This window comes from Arvicanthis niloticus, chromosome 12, assembly GCF_011762505.2.
Source record: "Arvicanthis niloticus isolate mArvNil1 chromosome 12, mArvNil1.pat.X, whole genome shotgun sequence".
Taxonomy (NCBI): domain Eukaryota; kingdom Metazoa; phylum Chordata; class Mammalia; order Rodentia; family Muridae; genus Arvicanthis; species Arvicanthis niloticus.
The window spans coordinates 2,770,741-2,784,074 of record NC_047669.1 but is presented as its reverse complement, the minus strand read 5'-3'; the positions used below and the strand labels follow the sequence as shown (position 1 = coordinate 2,784,074).

Here is a 13,334-nt window from a genome sequence, read left to right as displayed (position 1 = left end):
TCTAGTGCTGCTGCCCCGATACAAAACAAAGCACTTTCAGGAATATGGCTTTCACCTGCCACTCAAGAGTCAGAATGGACGCTGGGTGTGTGGTGGGCCATGCCTTTAATATCAGCACTTGGGAGGCAGAGGCAGGTTGATCTCTTTAGTTTAAGAGTACAGGCCAACCTGAACTACAGAGCAAGGTCCAGGACAGCCTGAGCTACACAGAGAAACATTGTCTTGATAAACCAAAATTCAAGAACCAATCAAGCAAACAGAAGTCAAGGTAGGAAGGATGAGTGCTGCCTATGTAGGTCCACGGCATACAAGGGCACAGGCTGACAGCTTAATAAGCCCAACATGCTTCTATCTTCCAGGAAACCAAAGGGAACTGAGGCTAAGTTCTTACTAATTCATCTGTTTGACAAAACTTTTAAATAGGCAGATGAAGAAGAAAACCCTATTTCCATATTCACAGTGGGGCACTCACCCGGGAGATGGATCTGGATGAAGATGAGGTACTAACCACAACACCCTTTACATATCATTGGAAAATTCCGTAAGCAAAGCACATTGAAGCACCCTGGTCTCTTATGACTACTCACTCAGGCTGCCATACTGACAGCTGGCATTAGCCAGCAGTGTCCTTTGAAGGTGTAACTTCCAGTTGAACTCTCCCTCCTTCTAATGTCCCTGTATCTCCTAGCACTCCCTATCCTCAGCTTGGATCTTATCTTATCTGAGCTCCGCAGGCTAAGCTCAGGAACAACATTCCTTGACGCTGTGAATACATTTCCAGATCTATGGCAAAGACTGAGGCAATATGAGCACATGAAAATGATATCCTAGATCTAAATCCAGAAGCTGTGGGTCACTTTGGATAAAAAGTACAATTCTAAGCAAAACTTTAGATTCTTCAGTCTTGGGCTGCCAAAGCCACAAGTGCATGTGCTCTATTTAGAGGCTCTGTTATTAACAGCAAAATGAACCCCAACAAGACCTGTTAGTAAATGCTTCAGTGACACCTTCCTCTGGATTAACTTATTTAAAAAATAAAGTCAATATTTATTTTATGTATATGGGTATTCTGCACTGTGTGTGTGCAGTGCCTGTGGATCCTGGAGTGGAGTTACAGGTAGTGGTGAGCCACCATGTGGGTGCTGGGAATCAAACTCAGGTTCCCTGGAAGGTATGCTGCACAATCCCTCTAGCCCGCATTTTTATTTTTAAGGACTAAATTATAAGCCAGTATAGATGGAAATGTGCCCTTGAAGTGTATGAAATAAATGAAATGGGCTAATAGATCCACAGAGGAAAAGCTGGGTTGATAGAAGGAGAAAATGAGTGTAATCAAATGTGAAGGACATCTAGTGGTGGGATGAGAATCTATTTTAAAATTCTTTCAATTCTTCACAATAGTTGATAATTACCATTAAAAGAGCACTGGAAAAAAAAAAAAAAAAGCTAAGCTTAAGCAGGCTTGGAATAACTGTGGGTCTCAAAGAGTAAACTGCTGTATCAAATTACTGGCTTCTTGTTAGCACAACCTTAGGAGGACCTCCACTGTTTGGCTGTAGTGTCTACAGACACAGCCCCTTCCTTCCATGCTACATGTCTTTCCTAACCCACTTCTGCTCCATCCAGAAGGCTTTGACTCATTGCTTAGTTACAATCGAACACAAGTTCTGTCCTCTCTTCTTTTACTATATCCTTGTCTAAGGTCACAAAGCTCACCAGGTACATATAAATCTTGAGGGTCAGTATAGACTCTGCCTCCTTGACAACACTGTTCTCTGCTTTTCTTGCCCACATTCCATGTGTGAACCAAGAACCAAGGCTTCTGATACAGTGAGAGTTGTGGAATAAAATCAGTCAGGAGATTCTCCAGAACAAGCAAGCACTTGTACTATTTCCGCAGGTGACATATATGGAGGCCTCTAATATTGTGGATTACTTAATCTGTGGTTATGTTTTATTCAAGAGTAGGTCAGAGGGGCTGATGTACTGTGAATCTACCCAAGAATAATTGGCAAAGAAAGAACAGGAACTGCAGGATGAACAAAGCTGCCAATAAATCCCATTCATCTTCAGGGGGGGCTGTATAGTTCCTATGGAGGGGGGTCCTGTGGCGGGAGTGATAGAGTAGGTGGGAAGGAACACAACTCCTGAAAGAGTAGGTAACCTTTCCAAAATCATTAGTTTTAATTTGAATGATTATGGAAAACAGTGCAGAAGAGTTACAGGGTGTTAGAGACTGGGCTGCCACTCTGAACACACAGCTGTTTTAACAGGCAGCTCCCCCTCTCCTTTGAAAGCAATGCAACTCAGCACCTAATGCTTCCAGCAAGCACAAGAGTTATTATGTTCTGCATGCCCCACTCCACTCACAACTGAATCTGTTAAAGATGAAGCTGCACCTTGAAAATCTAGTTCCCTTTGGGACTGTTTTGAACTCTTTTCTCTCTTCCCATGTTCATGCTGTGCCCCTGCACAGCTGTTCCTGGCTGCCTCCTGCAGTCTCCATAGCTTTCCCCTTTCGTACTCCCTGTCTCCTTCCTAGTACCTTAGGCTCACTTCTCCTATACGCGTTTTTCCTAAATGGCTTCCACGTCACATTGTTTAGTGAATAAAATTCTATCCTTTCAAATCCTTATTTTTTAAATGTCTTTATTAGTATATATTAATTATACATCATAATGGGTTTCACTGACATTTTCATACATGTATAATGTATTTTCTTAGGAGTGTAGTTCAGTGGTACAGCACTTGCTTGGCATGCAAGAGACCTTGGATTCAATCCCTAATACCACAACCAACTAAAAACCAACCACACAGTCCCAAGGCCACAAAGTTACATAATAGAATTTCTCAATATTTAAAATGTCATATGAAGTAAAATAAAGTTTTGGGGAATAAATGCCTCAAAGCTGTTCCTTCCCATGAGTTATTTTCTTACATAAAACCCCAGTCCCACACTATGCATAACTGTCACAGTGTCTAAGAGCTGCCATGTTATGTCCTCATAATCTGTGAAAGATGAAGTCTAATGTCATTTCACACCATGAAGCAATCAGAACGAATGCTCTATCAATCGAAGGGGACAAAATTAATTCTTTGTTTTCCTCCTAGAGATATTTTTAACTCATACCATCTCTCCCTTGCTAAGGGGTTAACTGTATAAAGTTCTAGATACCTGACCAATTTAAGATCTGTATCCTGGTTGGAATCTAGCAGTCTCTTCAAAAATGAGTTCTTTGAGCTTCTCCTTAGGCAAGTCGTCCAACTCCATGTCAAACTTGAATGGGGCTTCAGCAATGGGCTTTAAGACAAAATGAACATTTACCAGTCACAAGCTGTCATGATCAAGGGAGTGACTTATTGATTTATAAACACAACACTGGCTTATAGTCCGAAATTTATACAAAAGCAATGTTTTACAAACCATGAAGCCCCCAGGGATTGGGGCACAGTTTACCGGGGATATGTGTTCTTGGTACTACCCCAAGTACAACAAGGAAACACAAGCCAACGGCACATAATTACTTCACTGAACCTATCATATACCCCAGAATAATTTTCAAATGTTTTTAAGGCACCAAATATCTCAGTAACAGAAATAGAAAGTAGGTGTGTATAAAAACTAGCCAGGCCTGGTGACTACTTATAATCCCCAACTACTGAGAAGGCTGAGGCCAGAGGGCTGTTAAATGTGAGGTCAGCCTGGGTAACTTAGTGAGACTGTGTCGTATAGTAAAAGAGCTGAAAGTGTAACCTTAGTGTAGAGTACTTAGCATATCTGAAACCTGGACTCAGTACTTTGACTTCTTAAAAAACATGTTTTACAACCAATGCTTCTGTGTGTATGTATGTGGGAGCATGTGTGGCCAAGTACAAAGGCAGGAGGACAGAGGGAGACCACAGGAGTCAATCTCTCGTTCCACCATACAGGTCTCGGGAAACGAACAAGCTGTCAGGCTTCGTAAGTGCATTTACCTACTGAACCATCTTGCTGGACGCATATTTTGTTTTTTTTAAAAATTCCTACAACAAAAATAGTAGAGGCCTAAGGAGGACAATGATTCCAGTTGCCAATCAGTGTATACCTAGGCCTCCAGATCTCACGTGGTCACAGAATTCCCATCTGCAAGAGAGCAACTGTCCTTCAAGGACACCGAGTGTGCAGGACTATATAAAGTACCCTATGCACAGCATACACCCATGCACAGCATACACTGCCTCAATTTGCTGAGCACAACAACAGAACTTACGAAATAAATACCTAGTGCAAGGGGCTGAGAGCCCCCTGAAATCTGAGTTCCCGACGATCGACTACATTGTAAATATTTTGTAAGCTCCCTTATAAGTGCTTGAGGGGTATAGTCTTGGATGTGGAAGGAAACACCAGTTAAAAAAAAGCTTCATCTTGATTTCCATATTCTTCCATTTTATCACCTTTCAGCTAAGACATTTTCCTTTTGCATCTAAACTTGAATACACTCCTCCTACTTAAGAACAGGGTTCATTTTCTATTCTCAGAAATCCCCAACTACAGAAACCCAACATTTTAATTTGCTTTGCATTTTCCTTTGTTATCCTTGATGGACTAAAGCTCAATGTGGAGCCTGCAGGAGATCCAGAGAATGCACTAGGCTCACTCTGGAGACAACATAGTATGTGCAAGCCTGTCTGAGGAGCTATCACACCGACCTCTGGTGGAATACCCACCTCATCAACTCTTACCACAAGCTCTTATGTCTTGTCTCCAGAGAATGGGATACCTGTTAAAAGCCATGAAGTCACAGTGTGAGCCACTGGCTGCCTACCTCCTCTCACTTCCTCAGGGCCAGCACGTAGTTCACATAGCTTTTTCTGCCATGGACCACTGCAATTTCTAGTTGTGGTAGTATAAAAAAGCTAGGTTCCATTGGCTCATACTTTAATACATGGTTTCTAGTTGGTGAACTGTTTGGGAAAGATTACAAAGTATGGCCTTGTTGGAGGAAGTGTGGCCCAGGAGAGGCTTTTGAGGCTGCAGGAGACTTATGCTATTTTGGGCTCTCAGCTAATGCTCTAGTATCATGCTCTGCCTGCCAACTTCCATGCCCCTACCATGAGGTCATGGACTCCAACCCTCTGAATTTAAACACTTTTGTTTTTAAGTTGCCCTGGTCATGGTATTTTAAGGTGCTGGCTCCCTCTTTCTATGCTTCACAGTGGTGCAACTGTCTTCCCTTGTGCAAGCACTGCTCTAGCTAACCTGGAAGAACTCTTCTGAAGCAATCACCACGGGCCTATAGGTAGGAACTGCGAGCTGCAGTTTGACAGTGCTCATCCTCAATTAGAGGAGGAGGGCATGCCTTGATGTTCCTTAGGAGGGAGAATCCTGACAAGGACATCACTAAAGCTTCTGTTGACTACTGAACATTCCTGACATAACTGCTAGAAACATAAGCTCTTACCTCATCACTTGGGTCATAATACTGCTCCAGGTATGGGTGGGCCAGAGCCTGTTCAACTTCAATCCTCTTGTGAGGGTTAAATGTCAACATTTTATCCAGTAAATCCAGAGCTACAAAGAGAAATGATTTTGCAGTGGTGAGAAGCAGGACTTGTTAGCAAATGGTTTCCGTTTTCTATTGAGTTGACCCTCAAGACAGTGGGGTACCACTGTATATCTCTCTTTAAAAACTATATATGGATGGGGCTGGAGAGATGGTTCAGCGGTTAATAGACTGTTCTTCTAGAGGTTCCAGGGGGAACTGACACCCTCACACAGACATACACACAGGCAAGACATCAATGCACATAAAAATAAATCTAAAAAAAAAAAAAAAAAAAAAACCCAACCCAACAAAACCTGTGTGTGTGTTTTGGCTGCATACTGTGTACCACGTGACTAGTGTACAGAGGCCAGAAGTTGGATCCCCTGGGATTGGAGCTACAGATGGTTGGGAGCTACTGTGTGGATGCAGAAAGTTGTACCTTGGTTCTCTGGAAGAGTAACCAGTCTTAATGACCTAGGCAACTTTTAGCCTTACTTATAAATCTTTTGGAACTGTGTAGACATAAGCACTGCTAACACGGCAATCACAAATGCCAATGCTCAGAAAAAGGGAGTGGATAGCCAAGAGAAAAGGGAAGACTGGCATCCAAACCCAGCTTTGCCTACTAAACTGTGACATTTCCTATATTACTCAGCTTTGTAGGTATCAAAAATATAGAGCTGGGGGTACGGCTCAGTAAAGTGTTTGCTGTACAACCACAGACCTGGAGTTTGGATCTCCATTATCTACATAAAAAGCCAGGCTTAACAGTGGGATTATCAGTTCAAGGAGGCAGAGACGAAAAGATCCCAGAGGCTTGTTGGTCCCTCATTATAGCTGAATTGGCAAGCTGCAGGTCCAGGGGGACAGAAAGTGATTCAGGAAGATAACCAACATAGATCTTTGGCCTCCACAAGCATATAAGGGTACCCACATAGCCATGTGTATATATACACACACACATATACCATACCCACATACCTAAAGAAAGTAGAAAGCAACTGAAGACATCTGATGACAACTTCCATACAAATGGACACAAATGTGCATGCATTTGCCTACACATGTATGCACACTGTTAGAACAAACCGTTGCTCTTCGGTTCACGCCAAAGTAATTTTTCATCCTCAAAAATATATTTTGACCAATCTACAGTTCATTGCCCCCCAAACTCTTTTTTTCCCTCTAATTAAAAAAACAAAACAAAACAACCTACTAAATACGTTATTGATATGCATGTAGTATGGGCTATCCACTGCAGCATGACCAACTTACCAGGGGCCCCACCCCTGAAGAAAACTGGCTCTCTCTTGGCAGCTGTCAACTGCCTACAATGTAGCTTTTCATCTAGGAGCCTTGAGATCCCTGAAGTATCTGTTCTGGAATACTGACTAGATTAGTTTTGTACAAGTGATCTTAAGGAGCAACCATATCGGAGAATTGTACCTATCACGTACAGAAGACCCTTCTTCGCAAAGTCTGTCTCTTTCCACCCCTCTAGCCCACGCCCACCTTTCACGACTCCCTGAGCCCTGATGTCTCATTTAGGGATAAGCAGTCCACAGTCATTTATTATCTACAGGTTGAACTTCTTGGTATTAATCTCCATACCTTCCTCCATAATTTCCTGCAAAAAGAAGTTTCTAGATGACAGTTTAGGTTGGGCTAACCTATTGATATAAAGATTTAAGTACTCAGAAGGTAGATACTTTACCAATTTAGCTAAGTGAGAGGTGGGTTCTTTCCTAGGATCTTTCTAGCCACTGATTCTTGACTAGATCTACAGTATATCAAGCATGAGTCTTTCTATTGATGAGGCCTTAAGTGTAACCAAATACCTATTGGTTAACAAGATATCTGTGCTCTATTCACCAATGGATTCATCCCGATGGCAAGTTGTTTTTGTAGTACACAGCTGGGCAAGACAGTTTAGTACTTTTTCCTTCCTGGCAGCCTAGCAAACACCTTGTACTATGGAAGGCTGGTCATTAGAAAGAAGCTTCTAGTTGAGTACCTTCTGTGAGTGAAGTGTATGATGCCTTTTATAGGCTCTGGCATTTCAATACTAGTTCCCTAGTTGGTGGTGCTGGGGAGGAAGGGATGAAGGTGTGGCCTTGCTGGAGGAAGAGCTATGCCACTGGAGGCAGGCTTTTGAGTGCTTACAGATTTTCACCATTTCAAGTCCACTCTCTGTTTGCTTATAGTCTGAGATGTGAGCTCTAATTTTCCTGTTTCTGAGGTACTGCTCACTGCTAAAATTCCCTGCTACAATGGATTCTGTATCTCTCTGGAATAATAACTCAAATAAACTCTTTCTTGTGTTAGTGACCTTGGACATGGTGTTTTATCACAGCAACAGAAAGACAGGAAACAACTTTTATATGGTTATCCATGTTCTCTTTCCCCACTTACCTCTCCATCACCTGTTATTTCTTTTCCCTTTCACAGCCCCCCTCTCTTTTTAAGTAGGACCAAGTGTGTGTGTTGTGTAGGAGAAGCGGCTTGGGAAGGAAGAAGAGGGAGATGTGGGGACTTACCAACCAAGCCTGAGGGGGAAAACAACATTTTAAATGATCTTTTAAAGACACACACACACACACATACCCGGGGGGGGGGGGGGGGGGCTTCTTTTTCTTTTCTTTATTTAATGTATGTGAGTACACTGTTGCCCTCTTCAGACACACCAGAAGAGGGTGACAGATCTCATTACAGATGGTTGTTAGCCACCATGTGGTTGCTGGGAATTGAACTCAGAACCTCTGGAAGAACAGTCAGTGCTCTTAACCACTGAGCCATCTCTCCAGTCCCGAGAGAAGAGAGAAGGCTTCTATATTCATAGAAAACTTAATTTTTAAGATTCTGACTGATCTAGGTTCTGCTTTTGACATGACATATTATAATAACAGAAAACTAACCAATACAAGATCTTTTCTTCAAATTAAACCCTAACAGAAGCCTCAAGGTATGGAACAGACAAGATACCTATGTCTTGGGTACTCACTTACAGAATCTCAAGTACCACTGAAAAATCCAAGGCTTAAGTCTAACAACTTATTCCCAGTAAAGGACTTATAACCAGTAAAGAACACAGACAATATGACACTAAAACAAGGCAAAACTCCAAACATGGGCAATCTACTTAATGAAGAGCCTCATCTTACAGTGATTCTTAGTTACTTGCAGGAAGCAACGTCAACCTCACCCATCTGCAAATTGGTACATGCAGGCACCCCACAGGACAGTATGCATGGTCAAGAACTCAGGCATCCTCAATCAAAGCTAGTTACACTGAATACTTACTACACCAAGATATGCTGGGCGGTGGCGGCACATGCCTTTGATCCCAGCACTTGGGAGGCAGAGTCAGGCAGGTCTCTGAGTTTACAGAGCAAGTTCCAGGACAGCCAGGGCTACATAAAGGAGTCCCATCTTGAAAAACCAAAACCAAGCAACCAAAAACAACAAAAAAGAGCTGATTCTGTTGACTGTAATGGGGGTAAAGACCTACCACCTTACTTCCGGCTCCTCAACTCTAAGAGCCCTACAATTCTTTCCTAAGGATTTCCTTAAGAAATCTTTCAAGTCATTTCAGTTGGATGTGATGGCACTTGGCTACAAATCCAGCATTTGGAGGTTGAAGAAGGAAGGAGCATTGTGAGTTTGAATCGGTCTGGTCTATATAGACAAGCTTTCTCAAAAAAACTAACAGAGAATAATAAAACCTCTGTCTTAACCAAATCATCTGCCCAGTTAAGACATCAATTGTGCAGCAAAACTGCCTGGGAGACCATAACCCAATTCTAACAGCATTATTTGTAAGCCTGTGGGATACTTTCAGTCAGTTCAAACTTGTAGGCTTTCAGTAATGTTCTTCAAGACAAACTGAAAATTTGCAGCTAAAGTATTTCTAAGATACATCTATTGGTTTCTTCCAGTTAAAGACTAGTAGGTCCTTAAACAACCAAGTAAAAATTTCAAAATATAATGCCCTCCCTACTTTAAAAATAAGGTCCCTTTACCATACACACCGTTTCTCCATTATTCACAGCTACCAAAGGACAAAAGGGGAGAAACAGGAGTCAGCTGACAAGTGCTGACACCACTAGCACAAAGACCAACGCCCCAGACAGACACGTGAGGCTCCTGCTTAGCTGACTTGTGGCCATCTATCTGTACCTATGCTCTCTCCCAATTTATATCCTGAGACTGGATATTCCAAGGAAGCTCAGACTATCTGACTAGGACTGCAGATACCTTCTCAGAATCCTGCATATTCTAGTACTTTAAAAGATTATACATATACCGACTATCTACCCTTGCCCTAGCCGGATCCTAGGCATGCCAACCGACTGTCAGGGTTCTTCAGGTCCGCTTTACCTGTTCAGTTAAATTCTCATCTTAGATCAATGCTGCTCAGGATCTGGCAAAGACTTGCACTGAGTTTGGGATAACTCTTGCTATTTTGTCAAAATTACCTTTCTCTGCTCCTGGCAACATTTTCAAGTGTGAAGTTCTGGTAGTGGAAGGAGCTCTACGGTTAGTGCTGGTGCCACACAAACTTGCCTGTTCTTGTTTTGTTTTTGATTACAGGGTTTCTCTGTATAGCTCTGGCTGTCCTCAAAGTCACAGAGATTCACCTGCCTCCACAAGTGAGCCACCACCACCCAGTCAGACTAGACTTGTCATCTTAGTAATGGTGGCCAAAATCACTAGTACCTCAGCACCATGAAAGTTGTGCCATGATGGTCCAGTCATTTCTGCCTCAACTTTCTGTGTCAAACCTTTCCCTCCCACTTGCTGTTTCAATCGCACCCCTCCAGTGTGGTGTGAGTGCGGGTTCACATCTGTGAACCACAGTTGACATCAGCAATGGTATACAACCTTGGGTGTCAGCCCTCTCTCTTAAACCTGTTATAAAGACAGGGTCTTCTGTTTATCGCTATGTACATCAGGTTAGCTGACCAACCAAACTCTGAGGGTTTCTCCTGTCTCCACCTCCAAAGTTCAATCACAGGAAAGCTGGGATATAGCTTTCCTGTGCTACTGTGACTGTTTTTACATGGTTGTAGAAATCTAAATTGAGGTCCTTTATGTTAATCAAGTACTTTACAGAGATCACACCATGTAGTGGGATATTTTCCCACTACATTTGTATAAACCTCAGCAATTGGGCAGTATGAGAGGTAGGTGGAGTGAGGAATTGGGAGGAGAGGAAGAAGAGAAGGAAGAGGAGGATCAAGGAGAGAGAGATATAGGAGCCATGGAGGACCACAGATGTATCGAGAGCAGCCCTAGGTAACAACTGATATCATAAGGTTAGATATTGGGAAACACCTCTAATTGTGTGGACATCTTGTTAATTGCGTATTACCAAATATATAAAGCTATTGGATAATCTTTAAATATTAGAGTCTCATTTCTACCTGGTACCGCATGGATGGCGGGATGGTCTGGGCTCAGCCAAGCATTGTGGAGATAGCATGGAAGATTGGCAGAGCCATCTCACACGCTGGTGTCTAGTGGGTGGCAGGGCCAGTACTTCTGGCCCACCTGAGCTGGAGGCCTGAGCTGAGGAGCAGGAGAGCTCTCCCTCCGCTGCTCATGGCCTCAGGCCTTGCCTAGTCGGGAACCTGGCGTCCCCTTAACAACAAGATAGATTGGGTGCCACAATTTTAAATATTATCTTTAACAACACCAGACCTCAATTACCTTTTAAGGGGGCGGGGGGGGTTGGGGGGAAAAGAAAGATTAATTTTATTATGTGTGTTTGCTTCCACGTATGTTTGTATACCAAGGGTGGGCTTCGTACTTGTTGAGGTAACAAGATACTACAAGGATGCTGGGAACTGAACCCAGGTGCTCTTGCAAAGTGCTAAGTGTTTTTACCGGCTGAACCATCTTTCCAGCCCTTCAATTACTCTCATATAGTCACCAACACTCCCCTAACTGGAAAACCAACCAGTATTTTTCAGTCTATATCTTGTTAGGCACTTTCCTGTTGCACATATGGACCATTTTCTATTCTCCTTATGTTAAATAATTAACTGCTTCATTGAAGAAATAATTGTAGCTTACATCATGAACTTTGTAGAAAAAAATTTATGTATGAGTGTACACCTGCATGCCAGAAAAGGACATCACATCTCATTATAGGTGGTTGTGAGCCACCATATGACCTCTGGAAGAGCAAGAAGTGCTCTAAACTGCAGAGTCATCTCTGTAGCTTAACAGTAAGTACCATTACTTATATATATAATTGATCACTGATTCTTTTGGAATTCATTTTCATGTATGAGGAATAATTTACACTAGTTTATTCCAAATAAAGACTCAACCTCCATCTGCTGCAGTCATATTTCTTCCCCTCACTGAAGTCATCTTGGAGAGAATTCTAAGCTAATGCTGCTTTGGGGAAAAAAAGAAAAATCAAAACCAAAAAATAACTGCAGGTATTACTGGCTCAAAAGATTCAGCATTAAAAAACTTTCAACAAATATGTAAAAAATACTAAATTTACCCCCGCACTAGCTCCAGACAGGGTTTCTATTATGACAAGCTTTATTTCTTTCTTAATTAAAGCTAAAAAATTTAAATCCCACACCCAGTCTCAATGTTGACCCAAAAATAAGAACCTAGAACTGTTGGGACAAAAGATCCAAGACAGAACTGCCAGCATCCCTCCAAAGACACTCACCCCACGTACGTTACAGTCTGCTTCCCGCATCCTTAACCAAATAACAGGTTAAAGTTTTGATGCCTGCTATTTTAATAAACTGGGTTTCTTTAAAGGAGGAAGAGGTGTGGAAAGGAGAGTAATTACGGACTGTTTGGGGTTTGTTATCTTGCAAAGATGAGAACCTTTCCTCATGTTCTCTTATCTATCTATCTATCTATCTATCTATCTATCTATCTATCTATCTATCATTATTTATACTTAAAATCTCCACTATTTCAGCTAGAAAATTGAAATTTTGAGTTTTCTGATGCCATCCACTCAGTTTAGGTCATTTTCATACAAATTAGGGCTATTACTTCCCTGCAAGTAGGTTCTTATTGTTGATTTTATGTCCAGGGTTGTAGCAGCCAGGATGGTACACAACAAATGCTCAAGTGTTTTTGTTAAAGGAACAACTCTGTGAGATTGACTATAACACAAATCTTTGCAGCTGTTCCTGTTAATGAGAAGATTGTATTTCTGTTTCTTGCACCAGCTGACAGAATGGTTTGATTTAACCCACTGAGTGTGACAGATTGAGGTTGGACCTAGTCTCTAACAGTATCTTGCAGCTTCTGATGCCTTCTTCTGCCATGTTCTTGCCACCAGAAACCTAGTCTAGTCTACCACAGAGAGAAGTGTAAGAAAGTACCAACACTGAGATATGGTGAGGCTACCTTCAACTACTCTACTGGAGGGGAGCCAGAAACCTCCCTGCCCTGCGGAACCAGCCACATGGACTTATGAACAAATATTTGGTTGTTATTCCAAGTCCTATGTATTGAAGTGGCTTGTTCAGCAGTTAAAAACAGTAAATATAACTCATGAGTGCTTTCATGTCCATTATAAGACTAGATAAGGATGCTTATAAATAATCCCCATAAAAGAACACTAGGTACATTCTTTAATAGCTTCTGATATGGGAAGATCTTCAAAATATATAAACAAGTTTTAGTCATGGGATCTTAGAACCAGACTGTTTTATAAATGAGGGCGTTGAGATGTTAAGTAGTTTCTTAAGGCAGTGTCTGGACTGCAGACTGAATGAACCCAGGGAGCTGGCTGTAGAAGCACCCTGGCTCCATCTGCACACT

The 13,334-nt window shown here is 42.0% G+C and overlaps 1 protein-coding gene across 2 annotated transcripts in view; it reads right to left on the bottom strand.

Moving 5' to 3' along the window:
• Mapk1 (mitogen-activated protein kinase 1) overlaps positions 1-13,334 on the bottom strand; it is a 60,055-nt gene that overhangs the window by 5,079 nt on the left and 41,642 nt on the right. The window contains exons 7-8 of one of the 2 annotated variants that reach the window (XM_034514996.2): positions 5,442-5,551; positions 3,176-3,301 (exon numbers count right to left, since the gene is read on the bottom strand). In XM_034514996.2, coding sequence (XP_034370887.1) covers positions 3,185-3,301; positions 5,442-5,551 — 227 coding nt within the window. In that variant the 3' untranslated portion in view covers positions 3,176-3,184. The remainder of the gene's footprint in view (positions 1-3,175; positions 3,302-5,441; positions 5,552-13,334) is intronic. The other variant, XM_034514997.2, reaches the window with a different exon arrangement.